The following is a 14,112-nucleotide window of genomic DNA, read 5'->3' as shown; positions in this document are numbered from 1 at the left end:
TTCTGCCTCGGCCTCCCGAAGTGTTGGGATTGCAGGCATGAGTCACCATGCCCTGCCAGAGTTATCTTTCTAAAATGAAAATCGAGCTTGCAGTGAGCTGAGATCTGGCCACTGCACTCCAGCCTGGGCGACAGAGCGAGACTCCGTCTCAAAAAAAAAAAAAAAAGAAAATCGACTATGTGAATCTCCTGCTTGTCTACCTGTCACCTGTAGATTAAAATCCCACCTTTTAAGGATGAGCATGGTGGTTCACTCCTATAATCCCAGCACTTTGGGAGGCTGAGGCGGGCGGATCACTTGAAACCAGGTGTTCGAAACCAGCCTGGCTAACATGGTAAAACCCCGTCTCTGCTAAAAATACAAAAATTAGCTGGGCGTGGTGGTACGCGCCTGTAATCACAGCTATTCAGGTGGCTGAGGCATGACAATCGCTTGAGCCCAGGAGGCAGAGGTTGCAGTGAGCCAAGTTCTCACCACTGCAGTCCAGCCTGGGCAATAGAGCGAGACACTGTCAAAAAAAAAAATAATAATAAACAAGTCCACCTTTTAGACAAGGCATCCAAGGCCTGCTGTAATTTAACCCCTTCCTCCCTCTTGAGCCTCATCTTTTGCTGTCTTCCTGTCTCAAATCTAATACTCCAGCCTCACTTAACCACATACAGCACACTGCTCCAGGCCTCCATGCCCACATTGTTTGCCCGTGTTCTTCCTTCCACCTGGAACCTCCTTTTATGGCCCCGCCTGCCTAAGACATTTTTATTTCATTTTATTTATTATTATTATTTTTTGAGATGGAGTCTTTCTCTGTTGCCCAGGCTAGAGTGCAATGGCGCGATCTCGGCTCACTGCAACCTCTGCCTCCCAGGTTCAAGTGATTCTCCTGCCTCAGCCTCCCGAGTAGGTGGGATTACAGGTGCCCGCCACATGCCCAGCAAATTTATATATATATAAAAATATATATAAATATATAAAAAAATATATATTTATATATATTTATATATTTTTTTGAGACGGAGTCTCGCTCAGTCGCCCAGGCTGGAGTGCAGTGGCAAGATCTCGTCTCACTGCAAGCTCCACCTCCCAGGTTCACGCCATTCTCCTGCCTCAGCCTCCCAAGTAGCTGGGACTACAGGTGCCCGCTGCCACACCAGGCTAATTTTTTGCATTTTTAGTAGAGACGGGGTTTCACTATATTAGCCAGGATGGTCTCGATCTCCTGACCTTGTGATCCACCCGCCTCGGCCTCCCAAAGTGCTGGGATTACAGGCGTGAACCACCGTGCCCGGCCAAATTTTTATATTTTCAGTAGAGATGGAGTTTTGTCATGTTGGCCAGGCTGGTCTCGAGCTCCTGACCTCAGGTGATCCACCCTCCTTGGCCCCCTAAAGTTCTGGGATTATAGGCCTGAGCCACTGTGCCTGGCCAAGACTATGCACCTTTCCACCTAAGGATTATTTATCTATATATTTGATATTTCCTCAAATGTCAATTATCTGTTCATTCATTTAGACCAATTGCCAACTGAATTGAGAGAAACAAGAGAATCAGGCTTTTAGAGATCCACACTTGCCATCATCTTTTCCACTCTCTTCTTGATCTAAAATCCTTCCACTCTTTCTTCCACCTGATCCAAAACTCTCCCCTTCAAAGTTATATGACTTACCAGGCCATTCTGGGCAACATAAGTGGGAAGACCGCTTACTAAAGCCCAATGGTCAGGAGGTGGATTCCTGTGAAGGCCAAAGACAAATGGTGACTCTCAGTGCAGGGATTGCTGGACTGAAAACTAAAATCTGGGCCTTTGCCCTCCCCCTGCTCTCAGGTGGCTCTCAGCAACTGCTTACATTCACTACACCTGACCAAACCCAAAATGTTGGCCAACCATCTTAATGTCCAAATCTAGACATGGAGAAAAGGGTGGCGAATATAACATTTTACTGACTGCCCACCAAGTTTCACTATCCGAGAAAAGAGACAGCATTCATTCTACAGATTGTTATTTGCTGCTGAGTAGAAACAAATACCATCACTTCCCTCATAAAGCTAGAAGCTACTAAAACTATGTAGGGAATGAAAAAATTCATCTATGGAGAATTCCTGCCATGTACTAAGCACTAAGCTAAGTGCTTTATATACTTATCCCTCACAATACTATAATTTTTTGTATTATTATTTTTGCTTGTTTGTTGTGAGAAAAAAACACACACATAAACACGCATTAAAAACCTCAGCAATCATTAGAAAATGAACATTTATAAAACCACATGGACATCAAGAACAGCATTGTCAGCTCCTTGGAAGCCCTTGACTTTCCCCCGCAGTCATAACCTTCTCCCTAAACCCAGAGGTAACCATTATTCTGAAATTATGCTAAATTGCATTATTGTTTTTTTGTAGAGTTTTACCTCCTAAGCATGTTTTCCTGTACTTGTTAGTTTAATTTTGCCTGTTTTTCAACTTCATTTAGATGGAACCATACAATGTATATTATTTTGTCTGTCTTCTTTGTCACGTTGCTGCAATTCACTTATTTCATTGACTTACAGTGTTCCCTATACTACTGTAGCACAAGTTATCCATTCAACTGTTGGTGGACATCCCCTATCCTTCCAATTACGGGATAATATAAACAGTGCTGACGTCAACATTGGTGTATATGTGCTCTCAGTGCTACATGGTATATTCCTAGGAGTAGAAGTACTGGGTCATAAGCTGTTTGTATCTTCAACTTTACTAGATGAGGCCAAACTGTTTTCTAAAATGATTGTACCAATTTACACTCCCATCAGTGGTCCATTAGAGTTTCCTTTGTTCTCCATCTCTGTCAATACTTAGTATTTTCAGACTTTTAAATGATAGTACTTCTGGTGAGGTCTAATGGTATCTCATCATAGTTTTCTTTCATATTTCTCTACAAAATTAATGTTCATGTCTTTTACTCATTTTTAAAAATTACTTTTACCCATTTTTCTATAGTGTTTCCTTCTTATTGATTCATAGGAATTCTTTATGTGTTCTCTCTCTCTTTTTTTTTTTTTTTTTTTTTTTTGAGACAGGGCCTTACTCTGTCACTCAGGCTGGAATGCAGGAGCATGATCCTAGCTCACTATAAACTTGAACTCCTGGGCTCAAGTAATCCTTCCACCTCAGCTGCTCACCTAGCTGGGACTTCAGGCACGAACCACCATGCTCAGCTGATTAAAAATCTTTTTCATAGATGGAACTGTCTGCAAAAATTATAACAGAGAAATCTAACCTCACAAGATTCCATCTTGCTTCTAACTTTACCAGCTAACTGCCCTTACTCCTTCCTGGGCATAGACCAAGCCAACTATGGGGAGAATTTAGTTTATAATTTAACATTGAAGAAAGATGGTAATAGTCCCTTCCCAAAATTGACCCCCTCTGGGGACTAGAACTGCCTTTGTAAGGCTAATGAAAGGCCACAAGGTTAGGGTTATGGGAGGGGCCTGAATTCTGCTAAGATGTAAGTGTAGTTAAACAATAACCAGCCATTGTTCCCTAGCTGGTTTTCTATAATTCCTTACTGCTCAGGAGTTATGTGGCTGGGGATCACATGATTTATAACTTCCCCTCCTACAGATAACATCACTATTGTACAACCTAAGATTGGTCTTTGAGATATTTTTTATACTTTCGCATTCTGGCTACTGACTGACTCTACCTGGACCCATAACTCAGTGGTACAAAGTTTCCTTTGTTCTCCATCTCTGTCAATACTTAGTATTTTCAGACGTTTGCATGATAGTCCTTGTGGTGAGGTCTAATGGTATCTCATCGTACTTTTCTTTCATATTTCTCTACAAAATTAATAAAATGGAGTACCTTCCATAAATGTATTTGTCATTTGCATTTTTTGTAAAGTTCCTCTGTTCATGTCTTTTACTCATTTTTTAAAGTTACTTTTAAATTTACTTTTGCTCATTTTTCAATAGTGTTTCCTTTTTATTGATTTGTAGGAGTTCTTTATAAGTTCTTTTTTTTTTTTTTTTTTTTTTTTTTTTTAAGAGACAGGGCTCCTTCTGTCACTCAGGCTGGAACGCAGTAGCCAGATTCAACTGGTCTTGTGACCTCACCTAGGAACTGACTCACTGCAAGAAGACAGTTTCAATCCCCTGTGATTTTATCCTCAGCCCAACCAACCAGTATTTCCCATTCCCTAGCCCCCTGCCCACCAAACTATCCTTGAAAAACCCTGGCCTCCAAATTCTCAGGGAGGTAGATTTGAGAAATATCTCTGGTTCTTTTGCTCAACTGCCTTAAAATAATTAAACTCTTTCTCTGCTGCAACTCTTGCTGTTCTCAGTGTATTGTCTTTTCTGGGCAGCGGGCAAGAAGAACCTGTCAGGCTGTACCATAGAGATGGGGAGTCTTACTATGTTGCCCAGGCTGGTCTCAATTTCCTGGCCTAAAGTGATCCTCCTACCTAGGTCTCCCAAAGCACTGGAATTACAGGCATGAGCCACTGTGCCTGACCCTATATACATTTTTGATACGAGCCTTTGTCAGTTATTTGTGCTATAAATACATTTTCTTATATCATAATTTGCCTTTTTACTCTTTATGGTAACCAGCCTCCTAGATGACCCTCAGTGATTCTCACTTCCTTGTATAGTCCCCTCCAACGATGAATCAAAGCTGGTCTCAGTGACCAAAAGAATATGGTGGAGATGAATGTGTTATTTTGAAACTAGATTATGAAAGGCATTGTAGCTTTCACCTGCTTGCTCTGGGGAAGTCAGCCACCATGCCATGAAGTAACTCAAGCAGCCCGTTATAGAGGCCTATGTGAAAAGGAACTGAGGCCTCCTGCCAACAGCCAGCATCAACTTGCCAGCCATCTGAGTAAGTTATTTAGTAAGCAGATCCTCCGATTCCGGGAAAGCCTTCAGATGACTGCAGCCCACACTCATATTTGACTTCAACCTCATGAGCTACCCCAAGCTAAAACTGCCCAGTCGGCCGGCGCAGTGGCTCACGCCTGTAATCCCAGCACTTTGGGGCCAAGGCAGGCAGATCACCTGAGGTCAGGAGTTCGAGACCAGCCTGACCAACATGGAGAAATCCCGTCTCTACTAAAAATACAAAATTAGCTGGGCATGGTGGTGCATGCTTGTAATCCCAGTTACTCGGGAGGCTGAGTCAGGAGAATCTCTTGAACCCAGGTGGCAGAGGTTGCGGTGAGCCGAGATCATGCCATTGCACTCCAGCCTGGGTAACTAGAGTGAAACTCCATCTCAAAAAAAAAACATGGAAAACAAAAAACTACCCAGTCAAGCCACCTTTGAATTTCTGACCCACAGAATAATAAATAATAAAGAGAAGCCGGGTATAGTGGCTCACAACTGTAATCCCAGCACTTTGGGAGGCTGAGGAAGGCAGGTAACCTAAGGTTGGGAGTTTGAGGCCAGCTTGGCCAACATGGTGAAATCCCATCTCTACTAAAAAAAATTACAAAAATTAACCGGGCCTGATGGTGGGTTTCTATATTCCCAGCTACTGAGGAGGCTAAGGCAGGAGAATCAACTGAAACCAGGAGGCAGAGGTTGCAGTGAGCCAAGATCATGCCATTGCACTCCAGCCTGGATGACAAGAGCAAAACTCCCTCTCAAAATAATAACAACAATAAAGAGAGATAATAAATTATTATTGATGTTTTAAGTCACTAACTTTTGGGACAATATGTTATGTAGAAACAGATAAACTAATACACTCCCAAATGGTATATTTTGATATAAATAGAAGTTTTTGTTCTTAATGTGGTCAAATATATCAATATTTTTATTTGTTTCTGAAGTCTTATTTATAAATTTTTTACCCAAAGATCATAAAGCTCTTTTATATTATCTTCTAAAAGTGTTACAGTTTGACCTTTTATATTTGGACCCCTAATTCACCTAGAATTTATATTTGTGTAATTTACTTCCTTGTCGTTTTGTTTTTGAGACAGAGTCTTGCTCTCTTACCCAGGCTGGAGTGTAATGGTGCAATCTCAGCTCACTGCATGCAACTTCTGCCTCCTGGGTTTAAGCAATTCTCCTGCCTCAGCCTCCCGAGTAGCTGGGATTACAGGTGCCTGCCACCATGCCTGGCTAATTTTTGTATTTTTAGTAGAGATGAAGTTTCACCATGTTGGCCAGGCTGGTCTCGAACTCTTGATCTCAGGTGATCCACCCGCCTCGGCCTAGTGTTGGGATTACAGGCGTGAGCCACCGTGCCCGGCTGTGTAATTTACTTTTGAGGGAGAAATCACATTTCTTTTTCTCCCATGTTGGTACCCATTTATACAAGCATAATTTATTTGAAAGATCATTCGTTCTTCCATTGCTTTAAATGGCACCTTTGTCACAAATGAAGTGGCTGTATATGTGCAAGTCTGTTTCCGGCTCTTTGTTCTGTTCCATAGATATATTCCCAGGCTGGTCTCAAACTCCTGAGCTCAGGTGATCCACCTGCCTCAGCCTTCCAAAGTGTGAGGCTGGTGTAAGCTATCGCACCTGGCCTAAAATTCTCTTTAGAAGATTAAGAAAATTTTCCTCTATAATGATGATTATGTCATTTTTCTCTTAATGGCAAATTATATAGGTTGATTTTTCTAACATTAAACCAAGTCTGCATTCCTGGAATAACTCCATCTGGGTAACGATGTGCAATCTTTTATATGTTGTTACTCATTATTTGCTAGAATTTTATTTAGAATATTTACATCTATGTCCATTATTTGCTAGAATTATATTTAGGATATTTACATCCGTGTCCGTAAGGGAGCATACTCAGAACTTTCCTTTCTGTTGGGTTTTGGCATATAGCTTATACTAGCCACTTCTTTGCCTGTTATCATACAATAATCGTATGAGATTTTTATTTCTTCCTTAAATATTAATTAGAACTCAGGCAGTGGTGTGTGCCTGTAGCCCCAGCTAGTGGGGAGGCTGAACCAGGAGTCCAAAGCCAGCCTGGACAATATAGGGAGACTCCATCTCTAAAAAATATAAATAAATGAATAAAAACCACTAAGTAGAATTCACCTGTGAAAAAAATCTGGGCCTGGGGTATCTTTGTGAGAAGGTTTTTATTTATTTTATTGTAATAAATATTGTATTGTAATAAAACTGTTTTGGTGTTATATTTCTTCTTGATTTTGTAAGTTTCACTTTTAATTTTTTTCCTCTTATTCTTTTTTTCAAGACAGGGTCTCACTATGTTGTCCAGGCTGTTCTTGAATTCCTGGTCTTAAGCAATCCTCCCACTTCAGTCTCCCAAGTAGCTGGGATTACAGGCATGTGCCACCACCTGGCTAGGTTTTTTGTTTTGTTTGAGACAGGGTCTCACTCTGTCACCCAGGCTGGAGTGCAGGCGGGCAAACCTGGCTCACTGCAGCCTCAACCTCCTGGGCTCAAGCAATTCTCCCACCTCAGCCTCACATGTAGGACTGCAGGCATGTGCCATCACATCCAGCTAATTTTAAAAATATTTTTGTAGAGACAGGACAACCACTGACAAGGCTGCTTTGAGCTGGCTATGTTCCTTGACTGAAGGTCAATGCTTCTCTCAAGGTGGTTTGCTCTACAAGACTCTTTTTCATTCCAGATTGTGGAAATTTCCTTTTGGGGCCAGAAGTGGTAGTAGCTCCCCAACTAATAGCACATTCTCTTATGGTTCCCTTCATTCCACCCCCACCTTTGCAATTTGTCTCTCTGTAAATAAACCCTCACTGAATTATCCTGATTTGAATGTGACACCTATTTTCAGCTGAGACCCTGACTGATACAGATGGATACACAGCTTGTTACTTTTTCAGCCTTTTAAAATTTAAATATGTGCATTTAAGGCTGTAAATTTTTACATTAAGCACAATTTCACTGCATCACACAGGTTTTTTATTTTTTATAGAGGCTTTAATATGTTATATTTTCATTATCTTTCAGCTCAGAATATTTTCTAATTTCCATTAATTGATTCTTTTATCCATAGGTTGTTTGGAAGTATATTCCTTTTATTTTTTCAGAAGGATATTTCTTAGTTCCCAAGCATATGGGAATTTCCTAATTAGCTTATTGTTACTGGCTTAGAGCAGTGTTCTCTTTATATTTATTAGGTTAAATTCATTAATTGGATTATTCAAATATTCTATATTCTGTTTGTTGATTTTAGTTTTCTCCTTAAGTCAATTAGCACACATAGATTCGTCTATATCTCCTTGTATTTCTGTTAGTTTTTGCTTTATATTTTTTGAGGTCATGTTATGATGTGCTTGCAAATTTAGAATAGTAATATCTTCCTGTAATACTGAGGTAGATCGACCCCTTTATCATTAAGTGACTCTTTATCTCTACTAATGTTCTTTGATATGTCTATTTCTATATGATGTTAACATGGTTATACAAGTTTTCTTTTGATTAGCATTTGCATGGTGTGTCTTTTTTCAATCTTTAATGTTCAACCTCTCTGTATTCTTTCAGATTAGTCCCCTGTAAACAGGATATAGGATTTTTCATCATATCTTGGAAGTAATCATTGTTGACTAACTTTTGTATGTGCAGAGAAAGATTAAATGCTGCCAATTAATCTACAATGTAGCCTATAATGCTTATCACTTGTAATTTTTACTTTATTCAGATCAACATTGTTCTTTTAGATACAGATTTTTTTAATCATATCTCACATTTTTTTCTGTCATTTTGTGCCGGTTAAGACAATTTTTCATTTCAATGCTGAATCATAGCATAATCTCTCTTTAAAATTATTTTGCATGGCAATTGAATTCAATGTGAATAGCAACCAGCAACGGTTGCTCAGCATTAACTATACTTACAACAATATGAATGGTGTGAAATGAAAATTACAGGACACCATTGTTTTTGACTAAACTCCTGTAATAGGGGCCCTAACAGATCAAACTAAAAATTAAAATGAAGTCACCTACATCAAAGTTCCAAGTCACTAAACACACTAAATTGTTATCTGACCTTCTGAGAAAACAGGAGAAACAAAAGCCAATTTTCCAAACAAGCCAGTTAAGCCAGTTTCTTTCTTTCTTTTCTTTTCTTTTTTTTTTTTTTTGAGACAGGGTCTCACTCTCTCCCCTGTGTGAAGTGATGCGATCATGGCTCACTGTAGCCTCCACCTCCCCGGCTCAAGTGATCCTCCTGCCTCAGCCTCCTGAGCAGTTGGGACCAGAGGTGTGCACCACCATGCCTGACTAATTTTTGTACTTTTTTGTGGAGATGGGGTCTTGCCATATTGCCCAGGCTGGTCTCAAAGTGCTGAGCTCAAGGGATCTGCCCACCTCAGCCTCCCAAATTGCTGGGATTATAGGTGTGAGCCACTGTGCCCGGCAACAAGCCAGTTTCAGTTGGCATGACAATGAAGTTTCCTCTGCTTTAGTCCTTACACACACACAAAGGTAGCCTGAAATAGCTTGATTTCTACTTCTCAGTTAATTTTCTATTGTCCCATTTCCCTGTCCTGCCTTACAAGAAAACTAGCTTTAAAATGACCAATCTGCTTTTTGTTCTTTATTCCTATGAAACCAACCCCTTCTGCTCAACTCATTGGAACATTTACTCTATTTTATGCAATAAATCATTGCCCAATTCTAGAATCTCAAATAAAACCAATTGAGATTTTTAGACAAAATTGATTGTAACTTTGTTTTTTGACTATGGTTATGATCAAGTTCACACCTAGGCAATAACAACTACATCATGTATGCCATGGCTAACAACAATCGCACAATTCTATTTCAGAAATGTCAAAAAGTAGAAAACCGCATCTTAGAATCAATGAAAGGTAATGTATTTCTTTCTTATCCAGGCTGGCAATCTTTGTCATTTAACTGGAACATCTAGTTGATTTATATTTTTAAAAATTATTGGCCGGGCGCGGTGGCTCAAGCCTGTAATCCCAGCACTTTGGGAGGCCGAGATGGGCGGATCACGAGGTCAGGAGATGGAGACCATCCTGGCTAACCCAGTGAAACCCCGTCTCTACTAAAAAATACAAAAAACTAGCTGGGCAAGGTGGCGGGCGCCTGTAGTCCCAACTCGGGAGGCTGAGGCAGGAGAATGGCATAAACCCGGGAGACGGAGCTTGCAGTGAACTGAGATCCGGCCACCGCACTCCAGCCTGGGCGACAGAGCGAGACTCCGTCTCAAAAAAAAAAAAAAAAAAAAAATTATTGGCCAGTGCATCAGCTTATGCCTGTAATCCCAGCACTTTGGGAGGCTAAGGTAGAAGGACTGCTCGAGCTCAGGAGTTCAAAGAGTACAGCCTGGGCAACATGGTGAGACCCCATCTCTATCACACACACAAAAAATTATAGGCTAGGCATGGTGGCTAATGCCTGTAATCCCAGCACTTTAGGAGGTAGAGGTGAGAGGATCGCTTGAACCCAGAAGTTTGAGACCAACCTGGCAACCCTGTCTCTATAAAACACTAACACACTAAATTAATTAATTAATTCAAATAATTGATATATTTGAATTTGAATTTCACCTTGATATGTACATTTTATTTTCCTACCTGCTCTATGCTCTTCTCTCCTTCTTTCTCTCTCTCTTTTTTAGTGAAAGGGTCTCACTATGTTGCCCAGGCTGGAGTACAGTGGCTATTCACAGGTGCAATCATAGCTCACTGCAGCCTCAAACTCCTAGGCTCAAATAATCCTCCTGCCTCAGCCTCCTGATTAGCTGGGGCTACAGACAGTGCATCCACATCCAGCATCTATGTTCTTCCTGAACTTTTATTTTGCCTTCCTTTGGTTTGATTAGTCATTTATTTACTATTTGATTTTCCCCTCTGTTAGTGTGGATGGCATATACTGTGACAGCCATTCTGGATGTTTGCAGACATTCTGGCTGTCTATCCTGGGCACAAAGTCAGACTGCGTTCTAACCACTCAAGTAATGTGTGGCCATGTAACTAGCTTTGCCCATAAAATGTGAGTATAAGTGCTATGTGTCACCTCCAGATGGAGATTTTAAGAGCCAGTGTGTATTTTTCTTCTCTTCTCTGTGGCAAGGTTATTCTATCTTGCAAAGTTCAAAATGGCGGCTGCTTTATTAGCCTCGGCTCCTACCTGACTACAATCCACACAGCATACCTCCAACCACACTCGCTAGCTGGCAATGCACACATAGTGGGATGGTGAAATAAATTTTAGTTGTTTATAACACTCAGGTCTCAAGGTCTTGTTACGAAAGCAGAGCCTGGCCTATCTTGGCTGAAACAAAAATTTGTGTTAGAAACAGGGTGCTGCCATAATAAAAACCCTAAAATGAGAGGCATAGGTTAGGGACTGGGTGGTAGGCAGCAAGATGAGTGTTATCAGAGGCTAGTAGGATGTGATGCTGGTCAAGCAGAGACAAACAGAGAATTGCGACCTGTGACCATTTAAGAGACAGATAGTGAGTTAATAAGATTGCGGCTCTAGAAGGTAGAAAAGAGACTAGGAAACAGAATTGTTGAAGAGTATGTTTTTGATAAGGTGGAAAAAAAAAAAGAGAGATGAGCTTTAGGAGAGAATAAGGGTATCAGGCTGGGTGCTGGGGCTCACGCCAGTAATTCCAGCACTTTGAGAGGCCAAGCTGAGTGAATCACTTCAGGTCAGGAGTTTGAGACCAGCCTGACCAGCATGGCAAAACCCCCCATCTCTACTAAAAATATACAAATTAGCTGGGCATGGTGGTGCGCGCCTGTAATCCCAGCTACTTGGGAGGCTGAGGCAGGAGAATCGCTTGAACCCAGGAGGAGGAAGTTGTAGTGAGCCGAGATTGGGCTGCTGCACTCCAGCCTGGAAGACAGAGTGAGATTCCATCTTAAAAAAAAAAAAAAAAAAAAAAAAAAAAAAAAAAAAAAAAAAAAAAAAAAAAAAGAAGAGAATAGAATAAGGTAATCAGTCCTTATGCAGGCAGGAATGAAAGAATACAGATAATCTAGAAATTGAGAAACTTGAGGCAACTTCTCATCCTCACCAGTAACAAATAACCCTGAGAACTTGTTTATCTGGGTGATGGGATTATTACGGTTTGGTCTGGTGACCAAACTGAATCAGCATGGCGTATCACACCCACTCTTTGAGGATTAAGTTGGCATGCAGTAAATCCCTTCAGTGGGACAAAATTGCTGTGGAGGATAAGACTAAAGGTGTGGCTCTCCCACCAACCAAATTACAGCCTCAAGGCCTCTGCAATTAAGTTGAGAAAGAGGGCTATGTCTCAAGACAGAACCATGGATGTGGCTTTTAGCACATGGAGAGGATTCAAACAGAGAAGAAGGTAACCAGGTTTTTAAGAAAGGTCTACTAACCAAAAAAGTATAAGCCTATATTTAAAAAGTTTGCAACTGTTCAAATCTTCGAATGGTCATAGAGTCCCAGCTACCTAGACGCAGGACTGAGAGCATTCTTTCCTTTTCTTTTCATGTCCTCCTCGGTCACACATGAGGGGACATTGAGAATAGGCTTTCCGTGAGGGGCTGAGTCAGTTCCTTTGCAGCTTCTTGCTTTTACTTTGCCTCCTTCACGTACCAGAAGAGTAGCACCGTTGAAAATTCCTGATTTCATCCCAGTCTTATTCTATACCTTGGACTCTAAGGTCCAGACAAACCATTTACTGGCACTGGCTGTGAGAATGGGACTCAGAGCACCTGACTCACAATCTGGTCCACCGTAGCCCTCATCACGGCTCTGGTCAAGTCTTCCTCTTTCTTGGGCCTTACTGCTCAGCCTCTGAGTCTCTCTACCGTCTTACACTGCCTCCTTCCCACTCTCCCTGCCTCTAATCAACTATGGGGTCTCGTTGGATTTGGTCAGTGTTGATCTTGGAATGAGTATCTTTTGGAAGTTGATAATGTACCTGCAGTTTTCCATGTTTTGAGATGTGTTAAAATAAAAACTATAGGAGGCCCTTGTTTTGGACAAAGCTCTGAACTAAGCTCCAACAAACCAAACTAAAAACCAGCGTGGAGTCACCCATGATAACGTTCCACCTCCTCAAACCTAAACTAAGTTGTTTCTGATCCTCTTAGCGATTAGGAGAGAGGTAAAAGCCAATTTCCCAAAAAGACCTGTTCCAGTCTTTAACAGGCATGATAATGAAGTTCCTCTGCTTTAATCCTCACACACACACAAAAATGCAGCAGTAACCTGATATTAATCAGTAATTTTTCTATTGTTCTATCTCCCTCTCCCACCTTATAAGAAAAGTATCTTAAAAATGACTAACATGTTCTTTGATGTTTGCTTGGCTTTCTTCAGCCCTTCTCTGTCTATAAATTCAACCTTATCAGAACACTTATGTATTTTATGGAATGAAGTGTTGCCCAATTCTAGAATCGCCAATAAAGCTAATTGAGATCTTTAAGCTAATTTATTGTAATTTTGTCTTTTGACAGGTGAAACTTACGGGATTACTTTGATGTCTTCTTTGCCATGCAGGATGTAGTCAATGACCTTGTAAAAGTTAATTTCCTGGCAAAAGAGAGAAAAATTATAGTTTTTGTTTGTTTGTTTGTTTTTTGAGACAGAGTTTTGCTTTGTCGCCCAGGCTGGAGTGCAATGGCATGATCTCAGCTCACTGCAACCTCCACCTCCTGGGTTCAAGCAATTCTTCCGCCTCAGCCTCCCGAGTAAATGGGACTACAGGCATGCACCACCATGCCTGGATAATTTTTGTATTTTTAGCAGAGACAGGGTTTGAACTCCTGACCGCATGATCTGCCCACCTCAGCCTCCCAAAGTGCTGGGATTACGGGTGTGAGCCACCACGCCCAGCCAAAAAATTATACCTTTAAGAGTCAGTTAGAAGTTCAACAGGAGTATGTCCCTAAAACAGACTTCGTTCTTTACCGTCATATGCCCCGTGGTTTTTGTTGTTGTTTTAATAAATTAATGTTTTTATTGATATATAGTAATTGTACATATTTTTCCCCATGGTTTTCAGGAATTGCCAAGCCTGGCCATAAGCTCCCTCCAAGGATGTGCCTGGGCTGTCTTCTGGTGCTCCCTGTCCTCTGCTGACTCTCAGGATTCAGCATGCTCCACCTTGGAGCCAGCTCACAGTGGCCAGGCAGAGGGCTGGGATCTGAGGC

At 41.1% G+C, this 14,112-nt stretch overlaps 1 protein-coding gene across 2 annotated transcripts in view; it reads right to left on the bottom strand.

The window, feature by feature from the left end:
- Positions 1-14,112, bottom strand: part of PDE6A (phosphodiesterase 6A) — an 85,977-nt gene that overhangs the window by 44,538 nt on the left and 27,327 nt on the right. For both annotated transcript variants that reach the window (XM_008014956.3, XM_073010588.1), the window contains 2 exons: positions 13,428-13,492; positions 1,664-1,730 (listed from right to left, as the gene is read on the bottom strand). In XM_008014956.3, coding sequence (XP_008013147.2) covers positions 1,664-1,730; positions 13,428-13,492 — 132 coding nt within the window. The remainder of the gene's footprint in view (positions 1-1,663; positions 1,731-13,427; positions 13,493-14,112) is intronic.

This window comes from Chlorocebus sabaeus, chromosome 23 (genome assembly GCF_047675955.1).
Source record: "Chlorocebus sabaeus isolate Y175 chromosome 23, mChlSab1.0.hap1, whole genome shotgun sequence".
Lineage (NCBI taxonomy): Eukaryota > Metazoa > Chordata > Mammalia > Primates > Cercopithecidae > Chlorocebus > Chlorocebus sabaeus.
Note: the sequence above shows the minus strand (reverse complement) of the source record. Positions and strands in the feature narration are given on the sequence as shown.